General features: G+C 50.7%; 1 protein-coding gene across 3 annotated transcripts; it reads right to left on the bottom strand.

The window, feature by feature from the left end:
• Window positions 1-226: 226 nt before the first annotated feature.
• Window positions 227-15850, bottom strand: Rae1 (ribonucleic acid export 1). 3 transcript variants are annotated; one of them, NM_175112.5, is made up of 12 exons: window positions 15590-15849; window positions 13213-13307; window positions 12355-12459; window positions 10714-10806; window positions 8999-9085; window positions 7820-7906; window positions 7651-7722; window positions 6489-6596; window positions 3860-3966; window positions 3711-3786; window positions 3145-3339; window positions 227-683 (listed from the first exon to the last, which is right to left on the bottom strand). In NM_175112.5, the coding sequence occupies exons 2-12, from the start codon at window positions 13300-13302 to the stop codon at window positions 597-599; spliced, it is 1107 nt and encodes a 368-aa protein (NP_780321.1). In that variant the 5' UTR covers window positions 13303-13307; window positions 15590-15849; the 3' UTR covers window positions 227-596. The 3 variants fall into 3 exon arrangements, with proteins under 3 accessions (NP_780321.1, XP_006500086.1, XP_006500087.1); XM_006500023.2 differs by having other exon boundaries at window positions 285-683; window positions 15716-15850; XM_006500024.4 differs by having other exon boundaries at window positions 291-683; window positions 15343-15850.
• Window positions 15851-16700: the final 850 nt, after the last annotated feature.

Below are 16700 nucleotides of genomic sequence, written 5' to 3'. Positions count from 1 at the left end.
GATGAGTAGCTGGGATTCCAAGGGCACCCCAGGCCAGTCACCTGGGATCCACTGTCTACAATTTCTGTGGGATAAATGAGCTGTGGAAGGAAGACACCCCCCACCCCCCGTGGCCTCTCTCAGGACATCATAGCAGCACCTTCCCTCAACACTGAGGCAGGGGTGGCATGTGGCTCACACAGCTTCTCAGGAGCTGACAAAATGATGAGAAACTTGGAACATAGCATTATTCTGAGATTGATGGCTATTTCCTGAGGAGTTGGGGAAAGGGATGAAGGGGCAGGCCATCTTCAAAATATTTTATTATAAAACACAACACAGGGCTCACCAACAGTTCCCACCCAACACTGTCAAATACACACTGCTGGACACAGTGCCCCCAAGATCTGACTCCAGTTGAGAATCTCAGTTTCAGGAAAACCGCAGCAGGGAGCTGAATGGAGAGACGGCAAGTCGCCAGGATGCTGTGCTGATGCTCAACAAGAACAGTCCCTCCAGGAGTGGACACCCATGGCCAGGGCTGTGGGCCACCGAGGGCTTGAGCCCAAGTTTGGGCAGAGAGGAGATGAAACTCCAACAGTCCCAGCTTCAGGCCACTATTTCTTATTCCTTGGCTTTAGCTCTTCAGCTGCATTACGCAAGAAAATGTAATTTTTCTTTTGGGGATTATAAAACTCATGTCCCTAAAGAAGGAAAAACAAAGAAATGACCTTAGTATTAAAAGCAATAGCCACACACACACCAAGTCCTGCTCTGAGAACTGGAGCCACCGCTGAGAAGGCAGAGTAAGAATGGAGGGAAGTTAACAGTTCTGTGTTATCAGAGCCTCTACCCTCGGAGGCGCCTGTGGTATTCCGTCAATGACTTCACTGCCAAGGCAACAGCTGAGGGTCTCAGGATTAGCATCAGCCCTGACCAGAGGTTTCACAAAGGGCTGAACTCATCCATGCTGCTTCAGGGGAAGGACCTAGTCCACAGAAGGAACAGCTCCCAGAAGAGCAGCGGCTGTGGGCATCAGTGGGCGGGGCCAAGAGACACAGCCAGCCTGCCCAGGCTCTGAATGCTGGGCCCCCCTTCCATTAGGATCCCAGAGTGAGGAGGAACGCAGCACCATCCTGAGCAGGTGAGGTGAGACTTGGGAAGGTGTGGCCAGGAGAAGTGACACAGCTGAAGCACACTCTTGCTATTTTTAGTCTCACCCCAGCAGCATTACAAAGCTCTAGAGTGTGTCAGTGGTCAATGGTAGCTTATCACAGGATGTGAAGTCCAGCTTTAGGGAATGGCTATGTCCAGGCTGCACACTGGAGACAGATGCTCCTGTTCCGATCAGAGGATTCCTGAGCCTGTTTCTACTTATCCACACAACACTGTGAGCCCACAAGCTTCAACAAATTACAACTTCAACTGGTTTTTCAGTTTTGGTTTTTTGAGACAGGGTCCCACTATGAAGACCAGGCTGGTCTTGAACGCAGTAGAATACACCTGCTTCTGCTTCCCCAGCGCTGGGATTAAAGGTGTGCTCAGCTGTTTGACTTCTGGCTTTGGGCAGCACACAAGAGCATAAGTGCTACGTGGCTCCAGGGAGGATGCAGGAATTTTTCCCCCCTAAACATTTGTCTTTGGTGGTGCTGGGGACTGAACCAAGGGCCTTGTCACAATGCCAGGCAAGCACTCGGCTACTGAGCTATACATACAGGCACTTCAAGTTTGAGGGGAGTCTTGGCTTTGTGATCCGTCCACCTCAGTCTCAGCCAACACTCCCAGAAAAGTGCAGGTGTTTACAGCTGTTTATGTGCCTGTGAACTCCATGGGGGGAGGCGGAGAAGAGGGCATCAGACCCTACAACTGGAGCTACAGTTATTAGTTGCCACGAGGGTGCTATTCCAGCTGTATTCCTGGTTGTCGACTTGGCTATATCTGGAATGAACTACAATTCAGAACTGGAAGACTCACCTGTGATCCTAATCTGGAGGCCAGGAGATACAAGTTTCTGACATGGATCTTGGCATGGAGATCTTGAGGCACAGTGGCTATGAATCCCCTAAGACTAAGGCAGGGAGAGCTTCTAGTCATCTGGGACAAAGCAAGTCCCAGATCCAGAGGTGGTGGCACACACCTTTAATCTGGGCCACACCTTTTACTGGAGACCTACTTAAGGACATTGAAAGTAGGAAGATTTGCTCTCGTCTTCACCTGCTTGCCTTGTGGGACCGAGCAACTGCTAGATCCTTGAACTTCCATTCACAGCTGCTGCTGACCACTGTTTGGTGAGTTGGACTACAGATGTTTAAGTCATCAACAAATTCCCTTACTACACAGAGACTACCCATTAGTTCTGTGACTCTATAGAGAACCCTGACTGTATATACAGAAGTTGGCACCAGGAGTGGGATGGCTGGGAATGAGTAGGCAGCAGCTGTGCACCAGGACTGGCACCTCAGGACAGAAACAGCTAAAGAAGCCCAGTCTCCCCTTAACTGGAAGACAACGACTGGCAAGCAGTGGTGTAAGTGGCCTCTGACCGACGCTTTAAGCAGTGGTGGGAAGCAGACAGGGAGGAGACCGGGTGCATCTCAGCACTCCGGCCAGGCAACAGTGAGTACGCATGTGCACACGGGAAGGCGAAGCTGAGATGGGGCTGAGCAGGCGGGCATGTATACTCTGCCGATGGCAGTGAGAAAACAGTGTAGGGGAATGGAGTGAGAAACGTGGGGTAGGAGAGGGCAGCAAAGGTTGAGGCGGATGGAGAAGCCATATGGGGAGCAAGGCTGGGTGGGAAAAGGAAGTGAAAACCACGAATGAAGTGGAGCTGCTTCTCCAGGACACATTCCCCAGGGAGGTTCGAGTTACAACCCCAGGCCCACTCTGTCTGCACTGCCTCCAGTACCTTGGTGGCCCAGACCTCCTCCATCCATGTTCATGTGTTGTGTCCAAGAACAGGGAGGAGCTCATGATGGCTCTCCCTGACATAGCACCCTCCTTCCCCCATGCAAGGGTAAACCCCACACCAAGAGTCAGGTCCCTGCCCACAGGGAGGTGGCAACAGCCTGGCTAAGGGCACACATGTCCATAGGGACAACTCAAACTCAGACTTTTGGCTCCAGAGTCTGAGAGGGAGACCAGAACTGGCTTGAAAGTACTCACCTTGGACCAGTCGTAGCTGGAAGCATAGGCAAATATGTTTCCATTGTGATTGAAGCAGCAAGCTGCGATGGGCTGATCTAACTGTTCCGAAGTCTTTAGTTTGGTCCTGGCATCTTTGTCCCAGAAGCTGAACCTACCATCGGAGCCCACAGTGGCAAGGGTACCATGGACAGGATGGAAGGCAATCCCATTCACCTGTGAAGGTGAACATGGACAGTGAGAGGCAGAAACAGGTTCCCACTAAGAAAGGAAAACAAACACCCAGGCACATTTCACTCCCCAGGCATGCTGTCTGAGGTGCAGCAGCTTAGACCTAACCCAAGCTCAGGAGCTCCCCGAGGAACACACATAAGCAGCAACCTCAGGGAAAAGTGTGCATTTCTTTTAGCAGACTATCACTCTGTGTGGAAAGTGTCTATGGACACCCACAGACACGCGGCAACCTCGCAGTCCGAGCACACAGACACAGGCTCTCCCATGACTCCTGGTTCCAGTGCACTTGGAGAGCCAGCTCCAAGTCTGGTTCTGGGGGTTTCCCTTTAGGATGAAGTGCTGCTAGAACGTACTGCATAGATGTCTTGAGGAGCCGAAGTGTTGGTACCGTTGGATCGATGGCATTTGAAGGTGAAGTTATCTTTGGCCCTGAAAAGCAAAGGCGTCTCAGTTTGCTTTCAGAACCAGTTGGAAGGAGCATCCCAGGCCCCGAGTCACTTACGGATTTGGAGGGTTGATGTAGTGAATGGCAACTCTCCCCTCAATGCTGCCCAGAGCAAACCCAGTCGGCTTGTTCTGTTTGTCTTTAAAAATAGCCACACACCGATGCTACGGTTAAAATAAAGGAGGGACCATCAGCAGTTAACATGAACATCAGTGTCACCTTATTTACTCTTAGGCTTTAGAAGAACTAAACCATGACTCAGAAATGAAGGCGTTTCTGTTCCCAGCAAATGCTACTCTCCAACCTTTTACAGCCCCGGACCCCAGAGTCACGCGTGTACAAACGCAGCTGCCCCGCTCAGCTTAGCCCCTTGGATCAGCAGCTACCTACAGATCAGACACCCAGTGTCTGTCCTGTTTCCCTGGCCTGGAAACGGTGTAACAGCCAGCTCGCTCACAGGGAATGTGGGATAAACTACACATAGCAAGGCCAGTGTGACGGCTTATATATGCTTGGCCTGGGAGTGGCATTATTTAGAGGTGTGCCCTTGCCTTGTTGGAGTAGGTGTGTCACTGTGGGCATAGGCTTGAATACGCTTCTCCTAGCTACCTGGAAGTTAGTCTTTTGTTTGCCTTCAGAACAAGATGTAGAACCCTCAGTTCCTTGTGCACCATGCCTGCCTGGATGCTGCCATGTTCCTACCTTGATGATAATGAACCTGTAAGCCAGCCCCAGTTAAATGTTGTCCTTGTAAGAGTTGCCTTGGTCATGGTGTCTGTGCACCGCAGTAAAACCCTAAGACAGTATTCTGGCTATCATGTATAAGGATCCAACCACACTGTGTCTTCCTGCCCTGGCTCACTGCACTTAGTACACCAGACTCCCAAGTTCATCCACTGTGCAATGAGAAGCCATTTCATTCTCAGAACTGCTGGCCTGGCGGTAGTTCTACCCGACCGTCAGAACCTTAGGTACGCTGGGCCACTTCCGAGGTGCAGGAGCTTCGCCTCTCGCCAACACCTGCTATCTTTCTTTTTTTCTTATTTGTATCTCTTGTGTGTTCACACATGTGAATGGTGTGGTATGAATGTGCAGGCATGTGAGCAAATACATAGGAACCAGAGGAGGGGTCAAGTGTCCCCTGTCACTTTGTGTGTATTTTCTCAAGGCAGTCACCCAGGGATACACCTGTCTCCAACTCCCACGCACCGAGGTTGCAGGAGTGCACTGAACCAGGCCCACCTTGTCACCACGTCAGGGATCTGAACTTAGGTCTTTGTTACCATGCATCACGTGCTCTCAACCATGGAGCCATTCTTTAGAGCCCGCCCACCCTATGTTCTGAGTTTCTGAAAACAATGTGTGAGATGCTGTCTCCGAGCTTTCCTGGGATAAAAAGAAACACTGCCTTCACATACTGGTAGCTGGCCAGGTTGTTACCTTTGGGGATTTTAACTGGGTCATTAGTTTTGCTAAAAGTTCTTTATCCCTTTAAAAGGTGACATGTTACCACCTACAGGCCTGTTTCCTGTAGGTTTTTACTGCTGGCTGCTCCTTCCTGTGAGGACTGGTCTGGTGTGGTCCTGCTGGGTTAGTGTTTATTTCTTGCCTATGTTTTCTGGTGTCATATGCAAGATAGCACTGCAAGGTCGAATGGCAGGAAGTTTTTTTCTAACTCCAAGAAGACTTGGGACTGGGAGTGGCAGGTAGACAGAGAAAGGAATGGGGAAGCCTGGGGGGCGGTAAGTGAGAGAGGTGACTCAAGCGTGACCTCTAGTCTGAAGGGCAAAGGGAGCCTGGCCAGAGATGATGACCACTCAGAGCAAGGTACTCTGGAGAATTCCTGGTGATGCTGTAGGACTTACACTGAGTGCTATCAGTGACTGGGGACAAAGAACAGAAGAGTGGGAGGTGTGGGAAAACTGACCCAGAGGGAAAAGGATTGTAGGCAGTTCTGAAGGGGCCAGGTTGGTCTGTTTCCCAGGATCAACTAGACTAAGCACACCTGAGTGAAGGGTTAGAGAACTCTTGGGTTTTTTTGTTTGTTTGGTTTTGGTTTTTCGAGACAGGGTTTCTCTGTGTAGCCCTGGCTGACCTGGAACTCACTTTGTAGACCAGGCTGGCCTCGAACTCAGAAAGCCGCCTGGCTCTGCCTCCTCAGTGCTGGGATTAAAGGCGTATGCTTGGTGATGAACTATGTCAGGTTCCTGCAAAGGCTGCAGGGCAAGAGGGCTCACCATGGAACCAGCCTCCAAAGACCTGGCCAGCATCTAGCAGGAGAAGCTGCGGCAGAAAGAAGGCACGGATGGTTGAACCTTCGTCCTCTGTTCTAACAGGACTGATCCCATTTGCTGAGATGTGTGCTAGGAGGAGACTTAGATCAGGGAGGCAGGAAGGACTCAGTCCTGTGGCCCCGGGTAGGACTGAGCTGGAGAACAGACGCAGCCCGCCCAGCTGGGCAGAGAGAACACAGCAGCACTAAGCTACTCGGGGGATGTTTGGGGGCCAGGGAAGCCCGGCTCAGTCATGCTTATGTCAAACTATGTTTGCTTCCTTAAATGTACCTCCTCTGAACGTAGCAGCAAGCTTTTCAAGAGAGAGAACACGTACCTGTGCCCCCCTACACGAGCACCACCCTGCACATGGCAGGCGCTCACCGTGCGCTTCTCAGAGCTGTGGCACCCACCTGGTGCTTCAGGGGAGACTCGATTCTCCTGAACTCAGAGGGCTGGTTCTCCAGCTGATAGACAATCAGGCCCCTCTCTGCAGTGGCTACCACAGCCATCGGGTATATCTAGAGAAGAGAAGGAAGACAGGCACTTGAGGTAAAGACAGGGCTCTCACACCAAAATGACCAGTCAACATTTTAGTCACAAAATTTTAATGTTATAATTTAGCAATATCAAAGTGTTTGTGAAAGCCTAGAGAAGCCCCGCCTGTAAGCAGAGCACCACGTACTTAACATGCTTTATGCTGGTGCTAGGGATTCTTTTCTGCACAGCTTAGTGTGATCTCATCCTGAACCTGGATTCTCTTACTGGTGCATCCTAAGTTCCAGGCTTTTGTCACTATGTGCTTTACAGTTTTTAAACTATAAAGTATGGACATTCAGAAAGTACACGAGTCACCAGTGAGAATGGATGGTCACCTCCACCCCGTCATATGATCTTAGTGATTTCCTCCTGTCTTGACACCTCCTGTCTCTTTCATTCCTTCCTTTGTTAAGACAGGATCTTACCTTGTGGCTCTTGCAAGCCTGGAATTCCTACTGTAGACCAGGCTAGCTTAGAACTCACAGAGACTGTCCTTGCCTCTGCCTTCCGACCTGGGGCTACAGGATGGGCAGTCATGCTTGGTCAGGTATGTTCCAACATGCAGTGAGTGTCAGCCCCCACCATGCACTTTTCTCAAGGTGGATCTCCTCACTGTGGAATTACTAGGGCAGTTGCTACAAACCCTTAAGACTCAATCAAGACACTGAGAAAGCACTTCAGTTTCCAAACCACTCAGAGGCAGTCCCAGAGATCAGGGATAGGGACACCCATACCCACATGATCTCTCCTGCTGACATTCCTGTACCATTACACCACGCTGTCTCCCCACGAGGGACTATCGACAAGTGGCTAGCACACATGCTCAATCAATAGCCCAGCAGTTTCATCTCCAGACCCAAAGACAACAAAGGAAAACGCCCCAAACTTATCACTCGGCACTCTTAGGACATGCAGTCCCAAATGTCACGTATGAACAGTCTGTTCAAGTTGAAGGATTTAGAATACCTACAAACTGCAAGGTACCACATAGAGCCATGTTTACTTGGCTGTTGAAAAGGAAGTGAGATTCCTTACCACATCTGCACAGTAACAGCGTTCAGGGAGTTGCAAGACCATCATAGGATTTGAGGACCGCGTATCCCAGAACTGCAAGCAAAGTGGAGTAGCAGTGAGAGGGCTGAAGCCTGCGTGGACCCAGCAATCCCATCTTCAAGAGTGCACAACCCCTCAAGTGCATGCATACCTTCAGAGTCTTATCCCAGCTCCCGGTCATCACACAGCTGTAGTTTGGGGCTTTGATCCAATGTATGGTCTTAACAGGAGCATCATGCTTTCCACAAGACAAAAATCAGGGGGACAGTTCAACAATTAGCACAACAACTCTAGTTCTGGAAATCCAAAAGAACTGACTTACTCAGACACTGGGTTACATTCAACACTAACAAAACCAAACGGCACTGTTGTGTTCCCAAGACCCCAGGACATAGCCCAAGGACTTGCCCCATGTGCTGCTCTGATCTAGGCTCAACCTCACTAATCAGTGGTGATGACCAGGGCATCCCCAGGGAACCATTGGGAACAGTGGAGGGAAAGCCATTTGTCACTAGGGTGCATCCATCTGAGACTGGGGGATGCCTGCAGTACAGGTGCTGCTGTGAAACAGCCTCAGGAGCCTTCCCCACCCCTCACCTAAGGTGGCCTCTGTGACACTTACACCCACTACTCTCAGTGGTCTTCACTGAGACCCAACCTTCTGCCCCTCAGGTGATGTGGTGGTTTGAATGAAAATGGCCTCAGTGGGCTCACAGGGAGTGGGTGTGGCTTTGCTGGAGGAAGTGTGTCACTGGGGGGAGGGGAGGCGTTCAGGTTTCAAATGCTCAAGCCAGGCACTTTCTCTTCTTGCTGTCTGTGGGTCCAGATGTAGACCTCTCTCTCAGCTACCTCTCCAGCACCACATCTGCCTGTATACTGCCATGCTTCCTGCCATAAGAATGATGCACTAACCCTCTGAAGTGTAAGCCTGCTCCAATTAAATGTCTTCCTTTGTAAGAGTTTTCACGGTCATAGTATCTTTCACAACAGAACCCTAACTAAGACAAGTGATAAAGGCTCCATGGGTATGTGGTGTCCTAACCCCATGGTGTCTGCACATGGCAGACACTCGACCAACACTTGCTGAATGATAAGTGAACACGTGTAACTGACAGAGGCAAATCACACACAGGTGCTTTAAGTATCAAGAACTATGTCCCCTTGTCTACAGATCTTGATGTCACTACTCCCATCACATGCACATGGGAGATTTGTGGCAAAGTGCTCTGAGAAATACTAGCACAAATGTAGGAGCTTACAAAACACGCTATGACCACTCTGAAAAGTCTTTCTATGCTGTCTAGTAAGCCCACCCACAAAGGCTTCTCACCTGTGCTATCTGAATGGCCTGGTTGCTGTTCAGGTCCCACATCTTGGCTGTCTTGTCACACGATGCTGTGAATACTTTGCTCCCATCCTAAATTAAAAGGGACAGTCTGCTGAGCAAAAGTAATAAGTCTCCACGCCCGAGAAGTTGGGCAAAGCATCTTCTCTGCATTGTGGTGTCCTACCATTTAAGGACCAGCACACTGCAAACTAGTCTCCTAGGCAGCACACACTTACAGCTGGAAGTGACCACTCAGAGCTCACAGAGAAACAGGCTCTCAAGGGGTGGTGTAGTGCATGATTTTAATCCCAGCACTTAGAAGGCAGAGAGACAGATGGGTCTCTCTGAATTGAGGCCAGCCTGGTCTACAGAGTGAATTCCTGGACAACCAGGGCTACAGAGGAATCATGTGTTAAAAAAACAAAAACCAACCAAACAAAAAGAAACAGATTCTCTAAGAATTTGAGTGGCTTTGAAAGCTAGCAAATGAAAACCAAATGTGGCTGGCGAGACACTAAGTGGGTACTAGTCACTGCCTAGCCTGCCTGACTGATCACATGACCCTCACCTGTCACATTTCAGGGCATTGTATCCAAGAATTATCTAGTTTGGCCTCTATAGCTCAGTTTTCTAAGCGCCATGTCTGAAAAGTTCCACACCCTTCAAAAACAACACAAAAAACATATATGGGGGGTGGAGGGGGGGGGGAGACACAACACCTATAAAAATAAAACTAAGAACCTGTGGTCACTTTATATTTAAATCATAACACACATTACTTAAAAAACAAAACAAGTTGGGTGGTGGTTTCGTAGCAGTTGAATCTCAGAGTTCAAGGCCATTCTAGCCTACAAACAAACAAAAGGCCCAGTCTCAAAAAAAAAAAAAAAAACCACCACCACCACCAACAAAAAAACAGTCTTAGAAAGCCAGGGTGGCCACTCCTGTCACAGAGCTCTTATCTAGAGCACAGGTCCAGAAAGGGAAAAGCCTTCCACTAAGCCACAAGAGGGAAAGGGAAGAAAACAAACCTTACATGAACAACTAGAAGTGCAGACTCATAACCCTTTTTCTCTTTCTTTCTTTTCTTTTTTTTTTTTTTTTTTGGTTTTTCGAGACAGGGTTTCTCTGTGTAGCCCTGGCTATCCTGGAACTCACTCTGTAGACCAGGCTGGCCTTGAACTCAGAAATCCGCCTGCCTCTGCCTCCCATTAAAGGCACGCACCACCCCTGCCCAGCCCAGGGTTCATATCCTTAATCCAAAATCCCAGGCTCCAAGGTGCTGCTACCACAAGCAACTGCTTACTAAATTCAAGAGCTTTGGCAACTAAGACACTTCTGGCCCTAAGCCTTTTGTTACAGAAGACTAACTCTTTGCTGAGATATTAGGAGCTCAGAAAGTCGAGGGTCATAGAATTCTATTTCTGTCCCACCCAGGGCTGCACTACAAGACCCTGTGGTGCTCTGAGTGAGAATGCCCCATAGGCTCTTACGTTTGAGGTTTCCCAATGGCTTCCTACCTGCAGGTCAAGATGTGAGCTCTCAGCTGTTCCTGTGGCCATGACTTTGCTCTGCCATCATGGACCCTAATCCTCTGAAACCATAAGCTCAATGAACTCTTTCTTTTATAAGTAACCTTGGTGTTTTGACATAGCAACAATTTTTTGTTTGTCTGTAAGTAATACAAATCCTATCTTAAAAGAGGAAACAAGACATACATCACTCCAGCAGACGTCAAGCACTGGCCCCGTGTGCATCTGCTGGGCCTTTGGAATGGTTTGCCCACTGTCCTGCACTTCCCAGCAGCGAACCTGTAAGAATAGGACAGATTAATGAGATCAGGGCATTTCCCAGTCTCTGGTGTGCACATGCATAGAACAGTTTACTTCAGACTTCTTGCATAAATCTGATTATCTACTTCAAGAGCAAACTAAGTACAAGCAAGCAGCTGAAACCCAAACGGGATCGCTCGCACCCATACTGCAGCCAAGCTGCTCACTCAGCAGTCACTCAGGCCTCAAGAGGAAACCCACCTCTCTCCTGGAATGCATCCCCTGTCACTTTCCCGTTAAAGTAATGAATTTTGCAGATTTTGTAACTATAACAAGAAAATAAATTCCACCAGGGAGAACTAGTTAAGTTCCAGATACATCCAGTCTTCCTTCAATGCACACACATCTTACAGCCAACAAACCAGAGACAGCACTGGAACTCGCGGCCAGCTTCTGCTGCTGCTGCGGCCGCCTCCCCTGCAGGCCCACCCTGTCCAGCTCTGACCGTGCTTCTAACCTGGCTTATGTTTTTTTCTGAGACAGGGGGTAGACAACAGGTGTGTGGCACCAAACCTAGGTTTCACTCAACACCAAGGAGCAGTCAAGTGAGGAGAGACCAGGCCTGCTCATCCCTCTCATGCTTCCTCCTCACCGGTCCCTGCATGCTCGCTTCGCAGGCCAGGTGAGAATCAGGGTCTGTCTGTGTAGCTGAGTCTGGTCCTGTACAGCAGGATCAGGCAGAAGCTAACTGTGGACCTTAAGCCTGGGCTTTCTGTGGTACTGGGGATGGAACCCAGGGCCTCACACACCCCAGGTGAGTGCTCTGCTCTGGAGCTGTAACCCTGGACTTGGGGGCACTGAGATTAGCTGGCAGATCTGCATCCCAGTTTCACAGACAGCCATGTGAAGCCACTGTCCCACAGCATGGACATGAGCAGTCTCGCTCTGAGGATGTGACGGGCAGTATCAGGCGCTTTCCCCAAGTCCTACATGCAGAGTCACAGAATGAAGGTAAATGGAAAGACTTCTGAGGAGCTGCTCCAACTAGCCTGCCTGCTAGCAGGACTGGAAGGCTCTGGCTTGTCCCTCGCACTATGACCCATCACAGACGCTTATTCTTCTAATCCCATGGGAATGAGCGTAGCATACATTCCAATCACAAAAGCAGCAGAATGGGCTAGGGCTGCTGGGCTGTGTGGAGCCTCCTGACTGACATGCGTGCCCATGCTAGATTTTACAAACCCCCCTTTCTGCAGCCAGTGAGTGTACCGTTCAGGGGCCGATGAACAGTCTGTGAAGAATCTGCCTCATTAGCTAAAGTCTAACAAATTCAGGTTTCATCTGAAGAACAGTTCCTGGGTGCCAAGAAAAGTTCTTAACAAGCAGCATAAAGTGCAGGTGAGTCAGGTACGAGGACCTGTGGGCAGTGCCCGGCTATGGTGCTGCCATTCAGAAGGATGCAGTTTCTACACTGTGTCTTTGAAAGGACCACACACTGCATAAGCCTTGGCCTCAGTTCACCCAGACAGAGTGGAGCTGAAGGGCAGGCAGGCTCGCCAGCATGGCAGTTGCCTGAGAAGCACTTACATCATTCGCCCATGATCCTGCAATAAGGAAGTTGCCTGGTAAAGTTGGCGGGCTGAAAGACAGACAACCGATGCTGTCATCAGGAGAAGATGTCACTTCGATATCCTGGGGAGGGAAGGCCAGGGTTAAATGCACACATCACCACCATAAGGCATCCCTCTCTTGTTTTACATTTTTATTTTTTAATTTTTTTTGGTTTTCTGAGACAGGGTTTCTCTGTGTAGCCCTAGCTGTCCTGTAACTTACTCTGTAGACCAGGCTGGCCTAGAACTCAGAAATCTGCCTGCCTCTGCCTCTGCCTCCCGAGTGCTGGGATTAAAGGCGTGCGCCACCACCGCCCGGCGGTACCTCTCTTTCTATCCAGAACCTCGAGCTCATCTCTGCCTTGAGACCTAACTGGATCTTACCTTTCCTTACTCTGATCAAACACAGGAGCAGTACACAGGTCAAGGAAAATACTAGAGCTGCAGGCTTCACCATGTGCTAAAAGAAAGGCACCAAGGCGGCATTTGCACAAGGCGGCTCCCACCTGCTCCACCTGTCTGGCCAAGCTGCCCCACGCCTACCCCAGTCCTAGCTTTCCTGCGGTACAGACAGACAACAGGACATTCTCCAGGTCTGTTGTGAGAGCCACACCACATTATGCAGCAAGCTGGCCCTGGGAAGCTCCGGCTCTCTCAGGTGGCTTGGCAGTTGTAATGAGGACATGTGAGGGCAGGACACCAGCTCTGCTGAGGACGAGCTATGTGTGCCGGGGTTCCTCAGCTTCATCTTGTGAGAGAGACCCCCACCCGATTCTCTTCACCCAACATGAGGCTCCCTGGCTCTCTGCATGCCCTGTGGGGGTCCAGGTGATACCTTCATTGGATTGTGGTTATCTGTGGTTGTGCTCCCAAACATGCTGGTCCCACCAGTCCCAAATCCAGAGGTTGATCCAAACAGACTCATGTTGGCTGGAAAACACAAAGTGGAAACCATTAAGGACTGGCCCCTCTTAGGTACAAAGTACACAGTAGAAACTAGCACTGTGGTGCTAAGCCAGCCTTGCTCTTTAGAAGAGATTTAAATATTCCACAAGCAGAATGCCTAATAAAAGGAGCCGTTCTCAGAGGCAGGCAGATTTCTGAGTTCGAGGCCAGCCTGGTCTACAAAGTGAGTTCCAGGAGAGCCAGGGCTATACAGAGAAACCCTGTTTCAGGGGGAAGAAAAAAAGCCGCTCTGCCCAGCATAGTATAATCAGAACACTTGGGCAAAGGCAGGTAGATCTGAGGATGAGGTCAGCCTGGTCTACATACTGAATTCCAGGCCAGACAGGGCTACACAGAGGCTGTGTCTGTGCACACACACACACACACACAGAGGCTGTGTCTGTGCGCGCACACACACACACACACACACACACACTATTATTTTTAGAGCATTGTTAGCCTCTGGAAGCTATGAAGGAAGACTTTCCTACATCCACATCTACTTTACTGTCTAGGGAGGATGCCCTTGCTAGCACTAGGGCACCAACGCAGACATATTACAGTGCTTCAGTCAGCAGCTAGGAAAGAGGTATCACTCTCCAGAGTCAGAACTGCACACTGGGCACCCAGCAGTGGGCAGAGGGGCCTCCTGTGCCCAGGGTCCCCCTTCCTCTCTATTTTAGGTCAATGTCTACATGATGTTACCTAGAAAGAACAACCAGTTCTGGCAGGTGTTCCACAATTTCTCAGGGCTTTAAGAAAAGCAGTTCATGCCAGGCAGTGGTGGCACATGCCTTTAAATCCCAGCATTTGCGAGGCAGAGGCAGGCGGATCTCTGAGAGTTGAGGCCAACCTTGTCTACAGAGTGAGTTTCAAGAGAGCCAGGGCTACACAGAGACCCCGTCTCAAAACACCAAAAAAGAAAAGAACAATCCAAAGCAATCTACTTTGGCCCACTGAGTACTGAAGGTCTGGTGTGACGGTGTAGACTTGGAGCCATCGATAGTCAGCACTGCTTTCTTGAGCGTGGCAGTCTACCGGGCCCTACCGTCCCTCGCCATGCCTCATCTTCCGGCTGTCCTGAAACAACAGTGCACATTCTCCAGGCTCCTCTGTGGCTGGTGAGTTGGCTCAGGTAGTAAAGACACTTGGTGTGCAAGCCTGGAAACCCGAGTTCGACCCTCAGAACCAACAGAAAGGCAGGCGAGAACTCCAAAGTTGTCCTCTGCCCAGATGTGGACTGTGACACGCATGCATGGCCATACACACAACAGGCAGAGAAAGTTTAGGGTTAGTCAGGTGAGCTGGCACAGGTGATCTCTGCACTTGGGAGGCAGGGTCAGGAGGAGCAGGCCATCCCTGACTGTACAGAAATCTGAGGACAGCCTGGTCTACAAAAGAGCCCATTTAAAGAAAAGGATTTGCACGGTCTAACACTGAATGTAATTGACAACTGTGTCGTTGCCAAGGAAACCATCTGTGCACTGTGACTCCAGACTCCCATATGCTTTTGCCACATTTCAAGCTGTTACTAAAAAGCAAATTCTTAAAACCCAGACTTCCACCAAGTCAGCCACCTCTCCAAAAGCGAGGCTAAGGCCCGAGCAATCCACAGCCTAATGAGGGTCGCTTCCTTAAAATAACAAGGAAAGGGAAACTGCAAGGAACTGTGGGAGCGCATTTGACTCCTGCTGCCTTCGAGACAGCCACGATGTGTCAGAGCCACCATAAGGTGCACATTCACGTCTCAGAAGACGGCTCGGGAGACAACTCTCGGGGCTGAGGACTACAAGCCTGTCTGTACAGGGAGAGGGATGCACAGACACGCAGCCAGGGCTATGTTTCTCCGGAGCGTGAGTTAGTCTTGATTTTCACCGGAAAAACTAACTCCTCCATCCTGGAGTTAGGAAACGAAACGACCCCCAGTGTGTGCTGGGATCCGCACGCTCCTCTCCCGTGCAATTTACTTGAGGACTTAGTTTCAGATCACCATGCGCACGTGAGAAGAGCAAGGGCGTACCGGGTGCCCTGCAGCGGGGGTGAAGAGGCGGTCGGACCTCTGGCAGGCAGCGCAGCCATCTCTCCAGCTCCCGTAGCTCTCAGGGGCCTTTCTCCTGGCTGACTGGGTTAGCTCGGGCTGCTCCCAAGCGTCCGACCACGCCCGCCGGCTCGGCCGTGCCCCTCCCATCCGCGCACGCCGCGGTCCCCCACCGTCCCCTCACCCCCGTGGCCTGGGCGGTGTGCGCACGCGGAGAGGCCCGGCCTACCTAGCGGAGCGCACGGGGTCCGGCTGCAGAGAGGGGCTCGGTCTCCTCACGCGGGCCCGGGCTTCCCGGAGGGAGCGCGGCGGCCGCCTGAGGAACACGCACGCGGCGGGGCCCGAAGCCACGGACCTGCTCTGGCGCGGGGCAGAGGGGGCGCAGCCGGGAGACCCCAGACCGCCGAGTCGTCCGCCTCAAGCCGGTGGAAACTGCCCCGTTACCACAGAAGCACCGCGCACGCGCCACGAGCCACTTCCGGGACTGCCCGGAAAGCGTCAGAGCACGGCGTCCCGCCCCTCTCAAGGCGGGCGCACATGCGCAGAAGCCCTGCTGAGGGCGAGAGGAAGTGTTTATGCCAGCAGTTGTGCGTTTGTGGAAAGTCGGCCAGCGCAGTTGCCAGGCAACTAGTTGAGAGAGGGCGTTGTTTTCGCGTGTGTATCGTTATATTGATTGTTGTTTAAACGTCTAAAGATGATCGTGGAGCCGAAGAGATGGCTCAGCGGCCAAGAGCAGTGGCTTCTTGGGGAAGACCCAGATTCTATTCCCAACACCTACTGGACGGCTCACAGGTCCAAGAGAACCAACACCAGTTCTTGGAGAACTGACGCCCTCTTCTGGTCTCTGTGGTCATTGCACGCAGTGGTGCTTAAACTTCTTCAGGCAACATACTCATATACATGTAAAAACAAAAAACAAACAAACAAACAAACAAAAAAAGAGTTCCCCAGCTCAGATCTAGCACTGTCCTCTGAGAGGCTGCCTACTTGGAACATCCCGAGCGGTATGATAAGGGGAATGGTTCCTACTCCCTGAGATGTTTAAGATTTATTTCCGTGCATGGATGTTGTCCCTGTGTGTATGTATATGCACCACATGCTTGGGGAGGCATGAAAACTGTGTAGGAGCCCCTGGAACAGGAGTTACAGATAGTCGAACCATCATGTGGGTACTGGGAACCGAACCATGGCTCTCTTCAAGAGCAACAAGTACACTTAATTACTGAGCCCCATGTACTAATAGGTCAGTATTAAGCCTGTTTGAAACACAAAAGTCCTGCTCTATGAAACATTCCACATAGAGTGTTTAAGGTGTCAGATAAAATGACAACATAGTTAGC

This window comes from Mus musculus, chromosome 2 (assembly GCF_000001635.26).
Source record: "Mus musculus strain C57BL/6J chromosome 2, GRCm38.p6 C57BL/6J".
Taxonomy (NCBI): domain Eukaryota; kingdom Metazoa; phylum Chordata; class Mammalia; order Rodentia; family Muridae; genus Mus; species Mus musculus.
The sequence above is the reverse complement of the archived record's forward strand: the minus strand, read 5'-3'. Positions and strand labels throughout refer to the sequence as shown.